The following is a 22,042-nucleotide window of genomic DNA, read 5'->3' as shown; positions in this document are numbered from 1 at the left end:
TTCCCCCAGAAGAGGGCAGCACACTGGGCATCTGGCTTGTCCTCTGTGAAACAATCCCTGATCCCGGTACTCCTCCCAGGGCTGGTATGAACCTGTAAGTCCGCCTTGTATGAATTTTTAAATGGCAGCCCTTCCAGGAGAATGCCAACTCATGACCCAGCACAAGGCTTGAGGGAGGACTTCAACTCCCAACCCCTACTTGTCCCACACCCCTCTCAGACCGCAGTTAGAGTGGGGCTCCCCTCTGGCAAGAGGAAACACACATCCAAACCTGGCTGATCAAAGGATTGTGTCTCTCTGGCTACTGGAATCGGTTTAATGGCATGGGCCATGACCTAAGACCAGCTGAGAGACTCTGGGAGCTTTACTGAATTTCAATAAAAGTTTATGTTATGTGCAGGAATTCACATAACACAAAATTAACCACCAACCCTATTACAGTGTACAATTCAGTGGCATTTAGGACATTCACAATGTTGTGTAACCGCTACCTGTACCTAGTTCCAGGACATAAGGAAAGGAAACTCATCCCTACTAGCTGTCACTCCCCATTCCCTCCTCTCAGCCCCTGGCATCCACAAATCCACTTTCTGTCTTCGTGGATCTGCCTGTTCTGGGCGTTTCACATAAATGAGATCACATACCATGTGACCTTTTGTGTCTGGCTCTCTTACTGAGCATCGTGTGTCCAGGATTCACCCACACGGCCGCCTGAGTCCCTGTTTCACTCCTTATTATAGCAGAATAATATTCCAGTATGGAGACACCGCATTTGTTTAACAGTTCACCTGTTGATAGACATTAATATGCTTTCCACCCTTTGACTCTTATCAAATGGTGCTTCTATGAACATTTTTTGTACAAGTATTTGTTAGAATATATATCTTCAATCTTTTGGGTATATCCCTAGGAGCGGAATGGCCAGGTCATATAGTAATTCTGTGCTTAACTTTTGAGGGATGGCCAGACTGTTTCCAACAGTGGTTTCACCGATTTATGTTTCTATCAATGTACAAGGGTTCCAATTTCTCTGCATTCTCTCCTACATTTATTTTTCTTTTTTTTTTAATGACCAACTTCATAGATATGAAATGGCATCTCATGGCTTTGATTTACATTTCCCTACTGACTAATGGCATTGAGCATGTGCACTTAGAGCTTTGGAGTATACTTTTCTTAAAAAAAAAATAGATTTTAGGGGCACCTGGGTGGCTCAGTGGGTTAAAGCCTCTGCCTTCAGCTCAGGTCATGATCCCAGGGTCCTGGGATCAAATCCCGCATCCGGCTCTCTGCTCAGCGGGAAGCCTGCTTCCTCCTCTCTCTCACTGCCTGCCTCTCTGCCTACTTGTGATCTCTGTCTGTCAAATAAATAAATAAAATCTTTTTAAAGATTTTTATTTGCGAGAGAGAGAGAGAGCAAGAGCATGAGCAGGGGGGTAGAGGCAGACTCCCAACTACCTCTGGGACTACCAGAGCTCCCAGGGAGCTCGATAGGGGACTCAATCCCAGGACCCTAGGATCATGACCTGAGCCAAAGGCAGCTGTTTAACCGACTGAGCCACCCAGGCGCCCCGGTATATACATACTTTTCAAATTGGAAGGATGTAAAGCCTAGCACTGCTGGCAGCTGCCTCCCACCCACGAGGTAGACCAGAAGGATAGAGGGAGACTGCCCCTGGTGACCTCACTGGGAGCCTGGATCCAGCTATATGGGCAGCTGGATCCTCAACTTCAAAAGTATATATGCTTGCTGATGGTGCTTTTGTTATTTCAGCCAGCTGGAGCTGAACATTTTATTCTTTGTCACAGAGAGTCCTCCCTGATAGAGACTGGGACTTGCCAAGATCACATGGCTGGTTCCAATTAGACAAGACGTCTCCAGACCTCCTACCCACCTGTAGCCTCCATAGTCAGGAGGCTAAGAGGAGGCTGTGAGGTTGGGTCAGCAGGGGCCAGGAGACAGGCACAGGAGACAAATTGTTGCTGTGTATTTAGGGACAGAAGCATGGGTGTGGTGGGGGTGGGGGACAAGAGGCAAGTGCTTCTCTATCTGCCCTTATCCCCATCAGAAGGTTTTGAACGAAGGTTCTTCACTTCCAGGGTGCCAAATGCCCCTTTAGAGAATCTCTTGGAAGTACAGCTCCTCTCCCCCACCAAAAACACCAAGACAACATTTTGCAGGCAATTTTATAAGTTTGCAGAAACTCCCTCCCTCTCTGCCCCCCTCTTCCCAGCATGATCGATCTTGGAGCCAGAGGTGAGGAACCTCCAGTTTCTAGAATAAGAAATTCAAAGGGATTGGAAGCAGTGGACCTGTGATCCAGATTCGATCTTATTGCTGACTAACTGTGGTGCAAGGAACTTCGGGGGAAGGACAGACCCGGTTTGAATCCAGGCTGTGTGGTCCTGGGTAAGTTGCTTGCCCTCTCTGAGCCACATCTACGAAATGAGAATATTCATGTCTACCTGAAGTGTTGTGGGAGGGGCATTAGGTTCAATGATGTGTGTCATGGGCATACAGCACATGATAGTCTCAATAAATATGAGTGGCCTTTCCTCTTTCAATCTCCCCATCTCTCCAGCAGGCCGGATGGGCTAGCCTCGACTCTGTTTGGAGTGACACACTTCAGGGATCTCAATGACATGCCCAGCCAACCCTCTTTTGCAAAGAATGTCAAGTGGTCCATGGATACCTAAACCTATCCCAGGACCCCAGATTACAAATCTCTTACTCTACACTCTCCCTCATTTACTAAGTTCCAACGAGCATGTTCTTTCTGATCACTGACCGCTACATCAAAAACTAGTGATGTACCATACGTTGGCTAACTGAACCTTGGGGGGGGGAAAGAGGGTTCTTTCTGTCTCACCAGTTCATCCACACCCTGGGAGTTTCACACCTGCTATTCCCTCTTCCCAGAATGGTCTTGCCCAGCCAGCTCTCAGTATGGCTGGTCTCCTCCTGTCGTTGAAGGTTCATCTGGAAACTGCACTCCCCCACTGAGCACCATTTGAGAGGGCTGCTTCCCCCCATCATGGTTCTCTAAAGCGTCACCTGCTTTATCATTTTTACAGCACGTATTAGTGTCTGGAAATGCCTTGTTTGTCTTTTTATTTGTGTAACACGTGTCTCCTCATTAGAGTAGGGGCATTGCCTGACTTTGTTGCCTTGTATTGCCAGCGGGTGGCCTCAGACATTCAGCAGGAACTTGATGTGGAAGAGACGAACGAACAAATGAGTGGGAACACAGACGAATGAAAGGATGATTAAATCATTTGGATGGATAAACGAACATGAATGGATGGCCGAATACAGATGGGAGGAGGGAGGGATTAAAGGACGAGGCGATGGATGGTTGGATGTTTTCCAGATTCCATGCTAAACACTTTTAATACGTGATCTTGTTCTGTCCATGCAGAAGTCCCATGAAGGAAGAAACATTGTCACATTACAGACAAAGTGTTTAGGCTTCGAAGGTAGGAAAAATCACTTCCCCCAGATGATACCACTAGGAAATGGTCGAGCAGGAGTCAAGCATAGGTCTGCCTGACTCCAAGCCCAGTACTCTTAACTACCACAGAAATCATCCTCCTGTACTCCTCTCATTTTAAGCCCATACAGGCCACCCAGTTCCTCTCCTGGTACCCATGTCCCAACAACAACCAGATGGCCCAGTCTGGGCCTCCATGTTGCTCCATTGTCTACCAGTGAGATGGCCCCAGAGGTCTGCGGGTGCATGTGTGTAAGAGGATTTGCAAGGTCTCTGCATTCACGAGTGAGTGCAGAATGAAGTGACTGGAAATCATGTCTGTTCTCTGGGATGCCCCCCAAGTACCAGGGACAGTGCATGGCCAAAGACAGGTCCAAAGGGTGTGGGGGTGATAGTCACAATTTATGAAGTTGCCCAAGCACCAAGCCACAGCCTGAAGTCATTTCCATTGGCTGAGAGGTAATCCCAGCACCTGGTGGGCCAGCCTCACAAAGTGAACACAGAGGAGGAAATAAAAGAGAATAAGGGCAGGTCGTGGAGGGAAGCTCCCCCAGGGTCATCAGACTGTTGCGCAGAAGGCTCATGAAGTCCATCCCCTGTCTTGGGGCGGGGCCATGAAGGACAAGGAGGATGGAGAAAGGGAGGTAGAGGAAAGAACCATGAGCATCTCTTGGACTCCTGACCCAGGCCTCCCTCTTCCAGACACAGGTGAGTTGGCAGGTGCTTGGGTAGTCGAGAAGCTGGCCGGCATCAGCAGCTCTTGTTGTCATTGACTTCCACATAGGGGAACCCCACAGGCCAAGTGTCCCGAGGCCAGTAGCGGACTTTGAGGGTTTGACCTGGCATCTCATACCTGGCGTCCACTAAGGCCATGGCCACCATGCCATAGGGAAAAGTGATACTGATGAGGACATGCCTGTGGGGTGCAGGGAGAAGGCGGTGAGGGTACCAGATGCCGACATGCCCCTGAGCTAGCTTGATGCCCCCGCCTACGTCCTCTCCTCACCTCTCATGGATCCTGACCATCCAAAGGGACATTCTGGATCAGACCCTCAATTGCAACCAGATCCTACACTCACTCACACCCCTCCCCAGTATCGGTGCCTCTGCTTTCTGCCCCCAGGCTTCTGCTCCAAGCTCTGGCATCTGAGATTGTCTGGTTCTGGTGCCCCATACCCCAGGGCAGGTGCTTACCAGATGCTGTGCAGGTAAAAGAAATTGATCTGCTGCCAGAAGCTGCAAAGCAAGCGGTCACTGATCCAGCTGGTCAGTGCAAAAGCCCATAAAACCACGGAGACCTCCATGATATGCCGAAGCTCCTTATTGCTGGTTCTAGGGAGAGAAGGAGGGAGATTAGAGCCTGACTCGGATCGCAGAGCCTGAAGGGGCTGATGGGAAATTCCTCCATCCAAGGAGATGATGCTGAGAGGAGGAAATGACCAAGAATACCAGAGGGAGGGGGCCTCACTTGTGATGATTGCTAACATTTGCTGGGCTCTACAAGTTCTTCCGATAAAAACTCAGCCCTCACCACAATGCTGTTATTCTCATTTTGGAGAGGAGAAAGCAGGCATGTGAGATTAAGGTGTGCTCCAACCCCACCCAAGGTCCCATGACCAGTAAGTGGCAGAGCTGGGGTCTGAACCAGGTTTGTCAGACTGCAGACTCCTTAACCAACAAGCCCTCCCCTGTTTGTGTCTGGGGCTGCGAGTGTATGAACACCTGTGAGTCAGTGCCCGAGAATTCATGTCTGTGTGGCTACGGGCATGTCCGTGTGTGGGAGGGCAGATTCTCTGGAGGCCATATCTTGGGACAACTCAAGATCAGAATCTGTTTCCCCGACAGCAGAACTGACCCAGCATCCTTTAGGAAAGAGCATATCAGGGATTCATGAGGTAATAACTCCCATGTGTTTAAAAGCACGGGGTCTGCTCCCTACTCTAAAATGGGACAGTCTGAACATCAAAAAAGAATAATGAGTAAGGACAGATGAAATCTGAATTGAGAGTCTGGGGTCTGGTGAACAGCATTGTTCCACAGTCAATTTCCTCCTTTTGAGGTTGTACTGTGGTTACATAGGATGCTCCATTGGGAGAGGCTGGGGGGAGCTGGATGAAGGATTCCCAAGACTCTCCACTATTTTGGCAACTTGCCATGAGTCTGTAACTACTTAATAAAAACTTAAAAATATAGCCCGGGGACTGCAATGGATTGAAACACTTCTGAGATATAAACATCCATGAGTTCATAATGATACTTTTTAAAAAAAATTTCATTGGTCTCTACTAAAGATGGCTAAGGCCCCAACTCATTACTCTGGAAATAGATCAATTAAGGGAAAGAATCAACTATCCATCCTGTCCTTCCTGTGCAAACTGTATTTCCAGGTGGACGAGCGGAAGTCCTTCTTGATGGAAGAACTCCGGATAATCATTGCAGAAGGAATAATGGGTTCTGCAAAGCACCCTCTTGCCACCACTAATGAAACCATGGATGGAAGTGTGAGCCTGAATGGTGGCTGAAATCCTTGGGTGGAAAGTCAGTGGAAAACTTTACAATAAAGTGAGAAGATGACACCATCTGAATCCACTGATCCTTAATAGCACTAAACGTGGAACAACCACTCATTATGGGGTCCTAATGGCATGGAACAAGAAACACCCAGCACCACACATGAAATATTCTGGCCTCAAAATATGTAAACCTAGATCTAGATCTAACTATTATTTTGCAAGAAATACAAAAAAGAAAAGAAGGCAGGCAGGCAGACAATGAAAGACACCACAGGAAGCAGATGGCCAAATCCAGAATGTTCTACAGGACAAATGATGGAGTTTCTGTTATCAAATCAGAGGCACGAAGATAGGGAAGGGAGGGAGAGACTGCTATAACATGAAGAAAACCTAAGAGACTATGTTCACATCCCAATTTCAACAGGACTAGTTGGAAGATGACATCTTGAGAAACTGAGACAACAGTGGTGTGATCTGGGTATGGTCTACTTCATTAGCACTGAGTGTTCCTAATCTTCCATCTGTCTCTCTAGATCCTTCCCTACCTCTCTTCATTCTGCCCTGTGCACTGGGGAGGCAGGGTGCTGACCTGTGTGGACTGAAGCCGGAGACTCCTTTGTCCTTGGGCTTCCAGTTAGATTAGCCAATTGTTTCCTGTTGGTTAAGCCAATGGCTTCCGATTGGGTTGGCCAATGGTTTCCAGTTGGGTTGGCCAATGAAGCACCCCAGTAAGAAACCAAAGGGTATGAGGAGAGTATGGTTAGAATGGTTATTTATTCTCCTGGCCTCCTGCATGTGGCAAGCTAGTTGCCACCAGCAACTGGAGGTCACAGTTCTTGCTAAGGAGACCCTCTTCACGGGGCTCTCTTCTTCCATAATCTTGCATTCACTCCCTCCCATTGCTCCCTCCATTAGGTCTCCTGATGATCATAGGATCCAACTCTTACCAGCACAATGGTTCTAAATGATCCCTAGTGATTTTCCTACACCTGCTCTCTCCTTTGTAAATAACCCTTTTATTCAGGTCTCTTCAAATGACCCCATTTCAGAGACCTCTCTCTATCCTGCCAAGTCCTAGTATGGGTTAAAAATAATAATTCTTTATTGGGAGAGTTAAGTCCTGAAAAGTTAATGGGTGCCATATATGGAATCTGAGGGAGAATGTATAATGCAAGTTGGCAAAATGCTGATGGTTGTTGGGACCAGTAGGGGGTACACGGAGGTTTATGGTACAACAGTCTCTGCTTGTATGTACGTTTGGGGTTTCAGCCTTAGGTACCAACCCTAAACCTGTCCCTTGTTAGTAGATGATCTTGGGGAAGGGACATCTCTCCCTTGAGCCTGGAGTCAATGAGAACTCCAACCCTGGAACTTGGTGAGAATGTGGGGTGAGGGAAGTACTTGGAGGGGGATGGGAGCCACCTCCCCAGGGAGGCACCTGCACCCACCACCCACTTCTTGTATTCCTGGAACACGATGTAGAGGATATGCACAGCAATGCTGTTGAGGGCATACGCGTTGATCACGGGCCTCAGGAAGGACAGGAAGGTGCTGACCACTGTGGTGATGACGACCAGGCAGATGAACTGGGGCCTGAGGGAAGAAGGATGCAGCTGTCAGATGGCAGCTGGGAGTGTCCTGGGTGGTTTAGGCAGGGTCAGGAGATCTTGTGGCAGAGGTAGATGAACAAAGGGAAGGGGTTCCAGGGAGCCCAACTGGACTCAGAGAAAGTTCTTGAGGGTCCCAGGTGGGCTCAGAAAAGGGCCCCAAGAAGGGTCTGATGAAACATCCCAGGTGGGCTCAGGCAGGGTCTGAAGGGGGCCCCAAGGGTAGGGGTGGGTAGGATGATGAGAAGGTCTCAGGGGGGCTCCAAGGGGCTTAGTCAGATCAGCAGAGAGTGTCGGGGTCCAGGTGAGGTCAGTCAAGGGATTCAGAGGAGCCAGGTAGGTTGAAGGAAGGAATTATAGAGGTCCTATCAAGAGAGGGGTCCTAGAAAGCTCTGATAGGTCATATGGGACAGGAGAGAGATTTGGAGGGGTCTCAGGTCAAGAGAGGGGCCCAGGAAGAACCCAGGAGAGTTCCAGGGATCCCAGGGATAGGCTCAGGGGAGAGGTCCCTGGGTTCCCGGTAAGCTTAAGTATGGGTTCCTGGGACCCCCTCTTGGCTTCGAACAGGTTCTGGAGAATGTACCAGACTATCCAGGTAGGATCAGGAGAGGATTTCCGGGGGTCCCAAGTACTCTCAAAGGAGGAGTCCCTGGAAGCCAGTTAAGTCAGGTAGGGTCAGGAGAAAGTCCTGGGGTGATCAGGGGAGGGATTCCAAGGACCTCAAATGAACTCGGGGAGTGGACCCAGGAGCCTAGATGGGCTCTGGTGGGATCAACAGAGGACCAGCCACCACCCCACCTGTTCTCTCCTAGGAAAGTGGGAAAGTAGCAGCGGGGCATCCATATGCTGTAGCCACTGGCCAGCAGCCACAGAATAGAGATCTCATCCAGCAGCTGGCCCAGGAAACTAAGCGTCATGTGGAAGTACATGGAGAACAGGCCTGGAGCAAGAAACAAAGGTAGGTGGTCAAGGGGGTGGTCCCCCAGCCCTACCACCCCATGGTCATAGACCCCCCACCTACCTACGACCATGAAGAGGACACAGGTGATATAAACATAGCGGGAGCGTTTCTGGGCGTAGGAGTGCATCAGAAACATCATGAGAGGCCCAAAGATGAGGAAGGTGACATTGCTGAACTGGAAAAGAGGAGGACATGGGGAGGGCGTTATCAGAATCACAGGCAGAGGAGGGCTGCCCCACGCCCAACCCTAAGTTATTAGCCCATTGGTCACCTAAACCCTTTCAGGCAATTAATCAACCCAGAGTTTGTCACTCTTGTCAACCAGTCATCAATAGATTAATTACTCCATCTCCTATTCCATCAGTTCATTCATTCATTCAGTGAGTGTGGCAGACTATCTACTAACCTTCTGCACACATCCGCCCCCTTTTCCTTTTAGAAATAGGATCTCCCCAAGTTTTAGACACAGCTACACAACTAAAGACTACACTTCCCAGCCTTCCTTGCCACTCACTGTGCCCTCGTGACCTGGTCTGAGCAATGGGATAGAAATGCAAATGAATAATTACTTTATTTAAAAATGTGAGCTACATTTATCAAGATTGACTGTATTACTGAGAAATTTTGGAAATCCAGGACTACACAAGGACATGTTCCCTTGGTCATCTGAGGGATGATGTCATCACTCATCACAAAACCACTAGAAGATTCCATTGTACCCTGGTGAGACAATTAGAGTGAGAAAGGCGAACAAAATCTTTGTATTATTATGAAAATAATTTTCACCTCAAAGAACCTCTGAAAGGCCTCAGAGAGCCCACAGTGTCCACAGACAGTATTTCAAGAATCACTGCTCCATGAACAGCAGAGCTGTAGCGTGGTAATGTTGAGCTGCTGAGTTAAATTTCCAGAACCATCTACCTCTAGACTTCCATTTCAAAAGATAAGATGATATGATCTTGTCTTTTTAAGCTGTTTTTAGGGGGCTGTTTCATTTGAAACCAAAGCATCCTAGTTACTGGTCTTCTGGATCCAAGTGACATGGGATTGGGTCCATGCTCCCCCATCATGGACTGTGACGAGTTAATTCAATGCTCTAACCTACCATATCTGCATTTGTGACATATTGTAATGCCACTTGCGTCTTCATGTTCTTGACCCAAAGATCCCCAGACCTCAGCAGTCCACGAGTATGATTAAGGTGACAAGAACATGTGCACCAGAATTTCAAGGGTTCGGAGTCCCTGATTGCTGCTACAGGACTTCAGTGCCCCCTCAAAGTTCCCCCCTAGCTATGTCTGGGCCACAGTAAGTCTCTCACAAGAGCTCAGAAACAAGTGTTCTCCCAGTCAGCTCTAGGTCAGCTGCTTGCTCACTCAATTACAACCTTCTTTCCCCCAATAAACTCTTCCCCTTGTAAATGTCTCCTCCATCGCCTTCATCCCATCTTAGAAAGTGAAGAAGAAGTAATCTGTTAACCAGGGTGCTCCGTTATTTCTCAGAAACCTAGTCTGAAGGGGTGCCGACTCAAAAACAGAGAGCTCAAGGAAATGCAAGTCAAAACCACAGGGAGCGATCACCTCACACCAGTCAGAATGGCTAGTACTGAAAAAAAAAGAAGAAGACGAAATAACAAGTGTTGGGTAAGACTGGGGAGAAGGGGAAACCCTCGTGTACTGTCGGTGGGAACGCAAGTTGGTGTAGCCATGGTGGAGGTTCCTCAAAAGATTAAAAATAGAAATACCATAGATCCAGTGATTCTGCTGCTGGGCATTGACTCCCCGCCCCCCCAAAAAACACAAAAACACTAATCTGTAAGGATATACTCACCCCTATTGCAGCTTTATTTATACTAGCCAAGATATGGAAGCAACCAGGGGTCCCCGATACATGAATGGCTAAAGAAGACATGGTGTAGGGGTGCCTGGGTGGCTCAGCCCTTAAGCATCTGCCTTCGGCTCATGTCATGGTCCCAGGGTTGTGGGATCGAGCCCTGCATCGGGCTCCCTGTTGCGTGGGAAGCCTGCTTCTCCCTCTCCCATTCCCCCCTGCTTGTGTTCCCTCTCTCGCTGTCTCTCTCTCTGTCAAATAAATAAATAAATAAAATCTTTTTTAAAAAGAAGAAGAAGACGTGGTGTATAGTGGAACAATACTCAGCCACAAAAGGCAGGAAATCTTACCATTTGTGACAATATGAAGGGACCTAGAGGGTATTACGCCAACTGAAGTAGGTCAGAGAAAGACAAATACCATATGATTTCACTTATATGTGGAATCTAAAAAACAAAGCCAGTGAACAAACAAACAAAAACCAGAACAGACTCATAAACACAGAGAACAAACTGGTGGTTGTCAGAGGGGAAGGTGTGGGGGATGGGCAAAATGGGTGAAGAGGTGTAACTTCTGGTTATGAAATCGATAAGTCATGGGGATGAAAAGCACAACATAGGGAATGTAGTCAATAACATTATAACATTTTATTGTGACAGGTGGTAACTACACTTACCGTGGTGAGCGCTGTGTAATGTATGTGACTGTCAAATCATTATGGTGCACCCCGAAACTAGTATAATATTCCATGTCAACTACACTTCAGTAAAAAAGGAAAACACAGAGCACAGAGGTGAGTGTGGGGAAACCATTTACCTGGTACAAGGTCACCATCTAGGACCCTAGGTCTTGGGCACCAAGACAAGATCCCAAGGCAGGAGACCTTCTGATTCTAGGGAAGCCCATGGCTTTCCTTGGGTGATGGTGAACCAGCTCAAGGGCTGTTCCCACAATTTGAGGACCCTTGGCAAGCTGGTTTTGCAGCCCATGATCCCACCAATGTCCTTGCTTTCCACACCAAGGTGTCTGATGCCCACCAATGGATGATGTCAAACACATCTACCTGTTCCCAATGGATACCTGAGAACATGCTGTGTCTGCATCCTGACACCCAATCCCACTGGAGCAGACACCTATCCCAAACTGTGCCAATCAGATTTTCCTGGGAATTTGAAACCTGGAACAGATACAGAGCCCGGGAGTCACCAGAATTGAGTTGCACCATTGTCAACACTCTAAGGTCTTGGGATATTTTCCTGATGTTTAAGACATGGCAACCATTTTGTCACCACAAACAGACAAGGCTGAGAACACAGGCAGATACTCAAGGGTGGTATCTGTCTTGTGCTACATCCTCCAGACCTGCCGTGGACCCCAGCCCTCCCAAGCAACTCATCTCTCCATTTTCTAAGATACCCCAGTACCTATCTAATGCATTCTTCCTGTTTGGTTTGGGGGTTTTTTGTTTGTTTGTTTTTGTCTTGTTTTGTTTTTGCTTAAGCTAGCTTTCTAATGCTTGAATCCAGCAAAATCATCACCATTGGTGTATGAGTTAGGGTTCTTGGGTAGCAGGCAACAGAAAACAAACTTATACCATAAATATAAAAATGTGTGCATGGTTACTTATTTGTTTGTCAATTCAGTCATTTATTATAGGGAGCTCGTTAATCCAAAGAATTGCAGAAAACAAGGAAAGCCAGAAGCCAGAACAGCTCTGAGCCTCGAGTGGACAATCTCTTCAGGGAGCAACTTTGGGCATGAATAGGAAAAAAAAATTATGTTCAGTTGTTATATCCAGGCCCAGGATACATCTCAAACGCAGGAAATGTTGCTTGGGCCACAGCCCACCCTTGGCCAGAGGTTGCGGGGGGCACCTTGATTGACCATCCCACTGAGAACATAACCAGAAGGGAAGGGGCATTTGGTTGTCGTAGGGAAGACATAGGGAAGACGGTGCCATGGATACCAAATGGGCAAAATCCCAAATCAGATGTTCCCTCTGCCTTCAAACAAACGCTAGTCCTTGGGCGTATCAAGTATGGCAGAAGATACCGAGCCAACCAATTCCCCAAACTCTAAACCCTCCATTGAAAACACGTCTGTGACTCCCATAAATAAAATGCAAACTCTTAAACCTGGCTTGTGAACTCCCTCCATAACTCACCTCTCTCCACCTTCAACTTTATCATCCATGCAGAAGGGACAACTCAGTTCCCCCAAATGAGCCATACTTGCTCTCACCCCTTAACCTCCAGAAGTTGGCAGAGGCTGTTCCCACTGCCTGGAACAGTCTCTGTCCCCACTTACCCCTCTTTGCCAGGCCAACTGCTACTCAGTCTTTCCCCTGGGCATCACCTTTTGATAAAGCCTTCCCAATCCCACAAGGCAGGGTTGGGTGATCTTCTTTTGGGCCCTGTCCCTCTATCCTAACACTTCTCCAGCTGTTCTGAAACTGCCTTGCTCTCCCACTAAAGCTGGCTTTGGAAACAGGCACTGGGTCTACCCTGTTCTCCACTGTAATCTCAGGAACTGGGTATAGTAGGTGCTCAATAAACATTTCCTGCTGACTGGACCTCGAAGCAGGTTTCTGTGGTTCACCAGCCACCCACATGGAAACACTTGGCAGAAGGGGTTGTACCTGGAAAGTTCCAGATGGAAGGTGTTATGACTGTCACTTTCTTACCTTTGGACAGCATGATTTTATAGATATTGCTTTCAATCCTCGTGCACATCTCCCCCCACGAGGTCTAACTTTCTAGTTCTTATTTGACAATGGATCTCAGAGAAGCAGAGTGACTTCTCTGAGGTTGCACAGCCCTGGGGAACTCCAGAGTTTGCTTTTACCCTCTGCCTTAAAAGACAAGAGGAGTAGACAGGCAGCAATGGCTATGAGAAGGCTTTCCTGCTCCCTGGCCGTGTGGCCTGGTGTCTCTGGGTCTCCCTTTCCTGCATCAGCAAAATGGCAGAGAACAATGATGGGTAGTGTAGAGGCTGTTGAGGGCCATGCACGAGGCCAGGCATCAAGACTCCCTTGCCAGGGATGTGGTTATAGCTCAACAAATAGCAAGGGGCTACTGCCGGTGGTGGTGTCATGGGAGATAAGAGTCACAGGCTTATCCTTGGTTTAGTTGCTTCAAGCTCAGGGGCCAGCAGAACGAGGACAAAAGTTTTTCCTAACGCCCCCGAGTGTGCAGAATGAGGGCAACGCGATGGGCAGAGCCTCTGACTAATGAGCTCCAGATGGCTCCAGAGATAGCATCAGATACCGCCCCTTGCCGGGGCCTCCCTCCCTGCCTCTGGGGCTGGGCCCCCACCTTTCCCAACCAGCGGCTCCACCTAGACTCTTCCAGGACAGAGAGGTGCTGGCCCAGGATCATGAGCCAGACTCTCTGGGTCCCAGCCCCAGCAGGTGCCTTCACCTCCATCCGTCTGTCTGTCCGTCCATCCATCCATCCATTTGCTTACTAACCATTCCTTCTGTATCTACCACGCTGCTCAAGGACCTAGCAGCACTCCAAAACAAAGTCTGCCTTCCCAGGTCTATGCAGTCAGGGTTTGGGGGGCATTCTGTGCCGCATTTTCCTCCTCTAATGCCAAGCATCACCATAAGGATGAGAGAACCAAGTGCTACGGAGCCGGAGAGTTTCGCTCACTGCTGTGAAACTCCAGTGTCTAGAGCCAAGTCTGGCACACAGTAAATGCTCAGTGATTTTTGGTAGAGAACAAGGCACGCGGAGAATACATGTTCGCAATGCACCCGTGTGTCTGCCACAGCTTCTCTACCGACTGTGAAAACCAGGGTTGCTGTTGTTCTGGAATAATTTGCTTTTTGGCTCACCAATACCCAGCAGCATGTCTGGTGAATGGATGTGGCTGGGTGGCTGGGTACCTGAGGTCTGGAAGAAGAAAAGGAGAGAGAGAGAGAGAGAGAAGGTTAGGGGGCAAGGGAGGAAAGAAGGAACAGAGAAGAGAAGGACAGAGAAGAGAAAGGAGGAAGGCAGATTGACTGAATTGACTGCCCATTTCAGCTTTGGGAAAAGGCAGAGGGGGAGCCGCTTTCTCATTTTCCCTGGCCTGGAGCTGCCCCCACGCCCAGACACTTGTCTCCCATCCACTCCTTCGCTTGTGCATTCCATGGGTTCATTCTTGACTCCTTTGTTGTCCCTGTCCTCCTCACTGGACGGCAACCTCCGTGAGGATGATACACACCTGTTTTGTCCCTGGCTGTGTCCCCAACACCCACCTTGCTGGGCATGCATTGGACACTCAAGAAAAATCTGTCAAATCAATCAAATCAACGAACATCACCAAACGCCCCCGAGTGCTTTCTCCCCACCGCCGAAGCTCAAACTGTCACCACACACACCCAGCCCTGTCACCTGTCGAGAACCCCCTCACATCCCCCCGACACGTGCACAAGAACACTGGTGCAGGGCCGGGGGTGTGGGGCTGGAGCACCAGCTGAAGACCCTCCCCGAACAGGACTTACTTGCATGAATTAAAAAACACACATAATTAATTGTTAATCACCCAGTAACTGAGTGGCCTCACGATGCTGTGGTTAATTAAGTGAGAGGCTCTGGGACCAGGGGCCCGGGCTTTAACTCTGGCACTTCTGGCATACACAGCCTCGGTGCACTTGTGATCTACATGCTGTGCAACCCCGGGGGAGGAAACACACACTCTCTGAGCCTTTATTCCCCATTTGTAAAAATGGGGAGAATAAGAGTACCTACTTCCTAAAATTGCTAGGAGGGTTACAAGAAGCGCTATTCGTTTAAAAAAAAAAAAAAGAATTATACATAAACACTTTCGCATCTCTGTGCTGCGTTTACTTCCGAAAGCAGTAGTTTTGTTTATTTTGTTTTGTTTATTTTGTGATTGGGATGCGTCAGAAACATTAAGGTTTTTTTTTAAATTGATAAATAAATCACATACAATCAAATTCACTCTTTCAAAGTGTGCAAGTGAATAGGTTTCAATCGACTCCTCACGCTGTTGTGCAACCATCACCGCTATTTAATTCCAGAACATTCTCATCACCCCCAAAATGAAACCCTGTCCCCATAAGCAGTCACTCCCCCACCCCCGCTCCCCCCAGCTCCCGGCAACCATGCATCTGCTTCTTATCTCTACAGATTTGACTCTTCTGGGCGTTTCATATGGATGGAATCACACAGCGTGTGGCCATCTGTGACTGGCACCATGTTTCCAAGGTTCGTCTAGGATGTAGCGTGTAGCGCTCCGCTCCTGTTTACGGCTGAGTAGTAGTCCACTGTGTGGATGAATGACAGCGTGCCTACCCATTCATCCATGATGGACGTTTGGGATGCCCAGGAGCAGTTTCATCCTCCTTACGGTCTGTGGGTTAATCATATTAGCACCTCACAGCTGTTCCCTTTCTGAGTAAGTACTCAGTAAATATTTGCTGAGTAAATGCGAGTGAATAAATGAATGGACCTAAGAATGAATGAGTCTTTCTTACCTGTCCCACCAGCACGCTGTACTTCTGACTTCTGTTTTTTGTGTGTCTCCTCCATCCCCCAGGACACCGGCCCCGTGAGGGCAGAGGTTTTCTTTTGCTTCGGTCACCTCTGTATCCCCAGAGCCTGAGACGGTCCCTGACTCAGTCAATTCTTGTTGAGTCATGAGCAAAATGAAGGGGTCATTATCTCTTCAAACTGGACCCCTCTGGCATCCCCAGCAGGCTTTTTCTGAAGGAGAAAAGAGGTCCAGAGGGACCTATGGGGTCTGGGCCAGGAAGTGTCATGGGCACGGTCTCTGGGGTGTGAAATTATTCAATGAATAGGGTCTGCCCTCCCTGAGGGCAGAAACCATGCCCTCCTCATTTTTCAGGGGGTGGGGGGCCAGAACAATTGCTTTGCCGTGAATTTGATGAGAAGGAAGGCAGAAGAGAGAGGTATGGTTTTAGAACTCCTGGGACCTGCTACTCACAGCCATGGGCTCAGAGAGGGGAGGTTCTCCCCCTGCATCACACAGCATTCAAGGGAGAGAGGGACAGAAACCCCCACACTGCAGAGGCCAGCAACAGGAATGCTCAGTGGCAGAAGGACGTGGGGAGGCTGTGGGAAGTACGGGCGTTATAAACTACACCCCCTTGCACAACCTCCCACTCCAACCTCTCTGTCCCTTCTATCGTACCCCTTCTGCAGACTATGCCCACTGCTGCAACTTTGCCCATGCCATTTCCCACTCCCAACATGCCACCCCTTTGTTCTGTATCCAAGCATCCAAGAGGGAACTTTCTGGAGAGGATGAGACACAGAGCTTCTGAAGTTTTGGCAAGACCCCAGGAAAAAAATTCAGCAGCACAGCTCAGCTGTCTCTCAGAACCAGGGGCCTTGACACTTCTTCCTCCATCCCTGGAAACCCTCCTGAGTTGTCAGCAGCCCAGAAGGAGGCCACACCTGGAGGCCAGCAGGCCAATGCCAGCAGAAGCAAAAACTGGAGCAGCCCACACCTTGACTTTTCCTCCATCCCACCTGACCCAGGCCCTCCCATGTCCTTGACCTCTGTTCCTGTTGGATATGCCTTCCTGGCTCTCCAGGGCCATCTATGAAAGCAACCAGGTGCCCCAGCTGCAGCCCACGTTATTGACTCTTTGGTGTTCAAAAGTCACCCACGGCTCCCCAGGGCCCTCACCACGGATCTCACGTTCCTCTGCCAGGCATTTTCCATGTGGCCCCTGGAAACCTCCTCCACCTGTCTGTCCACCCTCATTTCCTCCTCCATGGGCAACCGGGGCTCTGGCTTCAAGCCACCAACTCTTCCTTGGTCTGCCGTTCTCTCTCACCCCAAGATCTTGGCTTATGCTGGTCCGTTTGCTCCATATGCCTGAAAAAACATTTACTCATGCTGTAAGCATTGAGTTTTCCCTCCCCATTCAGTGAGCAGAGGCCTCCCATGTCATCCCCATGGCTCCCCACTGCCCATTCTGGTCCCTTTGCCCTCCCTCTGCCACAAGCTAACCATGGGCCTGGTCAGATCTATTTCTGAACCCTTCCTTATCTGGGGAGCACTGAGTCTCTCCAGGACCCCAGGATCAATCAGCTCAAGTTGTTTCATAACAGTGATGTTGAATGAATGAATGAGTCCAATGAGTCCATCAGGAAATACAGGATATATCTGGAACACTCCCACCCAGCACTCAAAACTCGTTCAGCTTTATCTCTTCTCATAACTCTAGCCACAGGAACACACTTCCCTTTCCCAAATTGTGCAGGCTCTTTACTTCCAAGGACTCATTACATCCTTTTTCTCTCTTCTCCCTTTTCCTCGACTCTTATCCTACCAGGCAAGCTCCTATTCATCTTTCAAAACCCGAATCCTCGTTGCCCTCCTCGATGAAATTGGTCAACACCTGGGCGGAGTCCTAGAGGGCTGCCTTCTTCTAAACCCTGATCGGGTGGTGCTGGGCTCTGCTTCCCCCCACCCCAGACAGCGAATCTTGCAAGCAGGGCATTGTGAAAGTGAAAGTTTCTGCCGAGTGAGCTGACTCCTAGGAGGGTCATGATGAGATCAACATGAACCTATTTTTTTAAGAAAATTCTTGCTACGTATTTTGTCTTCATTTACATACCTGGATCCAAAACGTGCCTTTAAAAAGCTGCACAGTATTTGCCCAGAATGTGTTCAGCCCTACACAGGCTGGTGGAAATGTTATGGCTTCCTTTTTATGTATTCCACTACTGATGGCCAATAAAGATGACTCAGATGGCACTTTATATATAAATTCTGTTTTCTATTGGGATTATCTCTTTGATGCGAGTTCCTGAAGGTACAGTGACGGAGTGGGAGGGGAGGGGGCGCTGTTTGTGGATCCACAGCGCCACGCAACTTGGCAAATTGCCCGCAGGAAGCCACAAAATACAAGTGCCCATTCGTAGTGCCCGTTCACTACAACATGAATCCGTTTGTAATTACGGATTTGAGGAGGCCGAAAGGGGAAAGATCTCATTGTTTCTGTGGGGCTGATTATTATAAATACAATATCAGAACCTGGCAAACTCTGGCCCTGTGCCAGATCCGCCCACTGTCCTGTTCTGTATGGCTTATGAGCCAAGAGCAACATTTACCATTTTAAATGGTTGAAAAATTAAAAGAAGAATGATATCTTGTGACACGTGAAAGTTAACGAAATGTGGGCTTCGGTGTCCATAAATAAAGTTTTATTGGCACATGGCCACCCTCATTTGCTTGTTCCATACTATCTGTGGCTGCTTTCCAGGTATAATGGTAGAGCTGAGTCATTTCCATACAGACTGTACAGCCCAAAGAGCCAAAAATCGTTAATATCTGGCCTTTGCAGCAAACGTTTGCCAACTCCTCAACTCTATTTATTAGCTCTGATGATGGGTTTGGGATACTCAGAAGTGTTTGGGAAGAGAAAATCTTGGGGATACCCTTTATAACATAACTTGGATCCAATTCCTCGTGCCCTGGTCTGTTTTGTAAGAGCCTTTTCAATAGGAGAGGAAATGTCCAAGTGTGTTCGCACCAGGGAAAGATAACTACTATTTTGCGAAACTTCTGTTTCTCTTTGATAAGTATCTGGAAATGCAGGTACAGGGAGTTGATGGGGTTGAAGCTTTGCATGTGTCATGGCCATGTCTCCTGTAGCCTCAGAGGGTGTCTGCCAGTCTGCCAGTCCCTCCATTTGCTGCATTTGGAGACAGGCTAAAGGAAGACTGAACAGAGGAGCGTTTTGCATTGTCAAGCATAGGTAGACTCAAGGCTCACCTCAGCCCCAGGTCAGCCCTCTCTCGGTGCCTTTTGTGGGGACTCCTGACTCGGGGTAGACTGCCAGGGGTTGCAGAAAGATGACTCCTAGAACCTCAAACCTCTTCTCCGCCGGGGAGATCAGCACCTTCAGCCCCCATCCCATTTGTCAGGTGAGGGTACGAAGGACCGGAGGCAGTATTCTGCCCAGGAGAAACAAGATTCAGGTAAACGACGGGGAACCCCTGAATCTTAAACTCCCACCTCCTGGCTCTGGAAATTAGTGGGGCCAAACAAGGCAAAAGAAACCAGGACATCTCAGGACTGATCTCCCTCTCCCCATCCCCAAAAAGAATCTCCTGGAACCACCAGGTTCAAATCCTAGCTCTAAGTGCCAGCATGACCCTTGGTATAAATCTTGCAGCCTCCTGAAGACCATTTCCTCACCGGACAATGGGATTAACTTTATGTAATATATACACTGTCCCTAATTCCCAAAGTCACTGTGAAGATTAAACTGAGATTTTTCCTCTGAAATATTTAGTACAACGCCTGCCACGCAAAAGCACTCAGTAAAGGTGTGCTGGCATCACTCACCGTGGACTGAGCACCCTCGCTATGTGCAAGGTACAGAGCAAAGCCCACAGCCCGCATCACCCCCCATGCCAGTGGCTCCAGGAAGGTGGGCAACCTGCCTCACTCATGGCAGTCTCCCCAACACCTCACACAGGGGTAGTAACACAGCCCACATGCAGCTTTGGTTGCTTTGTGTCTTCTAAGCTTTGCTGAAATGCCTCTGCCATTTAAGCATTTTGAGCCCTTCCAACAAGGCCTCATGGCAAGAGCTGGGGGAAGGGTGGCCCACGGTGCTGGTATGCCCAGAACTGAGGGGTTCCCCAGGACATGGAACTTTCAACTCTAAAACCAGGACAGTGCCCAGCAAACTGGAATGAGTTGGTCAACCTAGGCTGGGAGTACAGCTGAAAACAAACTCGACACAGTCACCTCCTCCTGGAAGCCCTTCATGATCCACCCCACAATGGGCTCACAAATCACACCTCTACCCTCCCCGCTCCCCAAGGCTGCCCATGCAATTCCCATTACAGCACCATCCTCCCGGCTTGTGAATGTCTGGAGTCACATCTGTGTCCTCTGCTCCGGCAGGGTGGGCAGGTAGGGGGGTGACTGGCTGTTTTCCTGGTCCTGTTGCCTTTCCAAAACCTTTCACAGAGCCTGATGCCAAACGCAGACGAATGAATGAAAGCTAGCACTCCTTGCCTAGTAGAGGAGCCAAAGCGCAGAGGGGCGAATCCTCCAGCAGGATTCCCCAGCAGTGATACGAAGGCGCCGGGTCAGAACCCCGGTCTGTTACGACTGTCACCCCCAGCCCTCCCACCCGGACCTCACCGTGTTGTAGAACTCAGCCACCAGCTCCGAGTGCTGAAAGTTACTCTCACACCAGTCCACCTCGGAGCTCTGGTAGGCGAAGATGCTGGGCATCCTGACGCAGCGGCCACTGCCCCCTGGCTCAGTCTGGCAGAGAGGAGCATGAGAGCCTAGAACAGCCCAGCCCAGGTGAGACAGGCAGAGGACAGCTGGTTGCCCCACGGCGGCAGGCAGACTGAGAGGAAAAACCTGCCGAACCACTCCCCCGTCGCACCAGGGTAGCCTCGCTGTGCGATGGCGGCCGCCCTGGGCATAAGTGGAGGGGCTGGCACCATCCAGGGAGGGCGGGGGGGGGGGGGGTGGGCAGGGAGTGTGCCTCCCATCCCTACCCACTAGGAATGGGGGTTAGGGGGACCGGTATTAGAACAGTAATTTAAAGTAATAGCGAGCCCATTGGGAGGAGTAACCTGGCTCTCCCCACTTTACGGAAGAGCACACTGAGAAAGAAAGCACCAGATCACTTGCTGAGGGCGTCCACGGTGACAATAAGGCCACAGCGTGAAAACAGGCAGCTGAGTCCAGGCTCTGGGCTCTTAACCAGTAGGTCCAACCACCTCCATACCGGCAAAGCTCCACACGGCTACTTCCCATACCAGGGGCAACAGTAGTGGGCTTGGCTCAGCTACCTTGGAGTCCTTGGCAATGTAAGGTTGCTCTGTCATTTCATCTTTGGGGGTCTAGGTCTTTCTGTTTGTGTTATGGGAGGCTGGGCTGGACCGATGCCACTTCTCTTGGGTGGTCAAAACCTCAGATGCCTAAAGTAGCCCAGCTTCTACTGGGGGCCACCTTCAAAGTCCCCGTGAAAGGAGGAATCTGTAGAGCTCCTGGCCTGGGGCCCCTAGTCCTGGGTTCCAGGGGCTGTGGAAAGTTCTGGTTTTAGAATCATCAAGGCCTGAGTTTGAATTCGGAGCTCCTCCCTTCCAAAGTGTATGACCCTGAGCAAGTGAATCCACCTCTCTGGGCCTCGATCTGCTCATCTGTAATATGGAGAGGATGAAGCTAGACCCAACTGTTCTAAAAACACACAGAAATACACAAGTCAAGAGCTTAGCTCACTCCCTGGCCCAAAGTAGGCCCAAGATCAAGGTAACGGGTTTTCTTATTGTAGCTGACCTTGAACTTGAAGGCAACCTGAGAGTATAATAATAATAACAATAATAGCACATTTTACTGACGACTTGCTGGTGCCAGGCTCTTTTCTAAGAGCTCAGAGTTCAGTATTATCTCGCTTAATGTTCTTGGCAGGTCTACGAGAGGCCCTACCTCTACGTCACTAGCAAGGAACTGATGTCCAGAGAAGCCAAACAATTTTGCCCAAGGTCACACAGCTACAGAGTGAGGGAGTAGGGCAAGGCACTTTGCCCCTCTAAGCCAGAGGTTCCTCTCTGTAAGATGGGGATAATAAGAGTACCTGTCTCTTAGGGCTGCTGTGCCCATTTAATGAGCTGATACAGT

At 49.2% G+C, this 22,042-nt stretch overlaps 1 protein-coding gene across 1 annotated transcript; it reads right to left on the bottom strand.

The window, feature by feature from the left end:
* Positions 1 to 3,372: 3,372 nt before the first annotated feature.
* ACER1 (alkaline ceramidase 1) lies at positions 3,373 to 20,788 on the bottom strand. Its single transcript, XM_047709524.1, has 6 exons — positions 20,549 to 20,788; positions 8,633 to 8,747; positions 8,410 to 8,551; positions 7,460 to 7,597; positions 4,686 to 4,823; positions 3,373 to 4,407 (listed from the first exon to the last, which is right to left on the bottom strand). Exons 1-6 carry the CDS (start codon positions 20,639 to 20,641, stop codon positions 4,242 to 4,244), a joined length of 792 nt encoding a protein of 263 aa, XP_047565480.1. The 5' UTR covers positions 20,642 to 20,788; the 3' UTR covers positions 3,373 to 4,241.
* Between the last annotated feature and the right edge of the window lie 1,254 nt (positions 20,789 to 22,042).

The sequence above is a fragment of the Lutra lutra genome, chromosome 1 (genome assembly GCF_902655055.1).
Source record: "Lutra lutra chromosome 1, mLutLut1.2, whole genome shotgun sequence".
NCBI classification, from domain to species: domain Eukaryota; kingdom Metazoa; phylum Chordata; class Mammalia; order Carnivora; family Mustelidae; genus Lutra; species Lutra lutra.
Note: the sequence above shows the minus strand (reverse complement) of the source record. Positions and strands in the feature narration are given on the sequence as shown.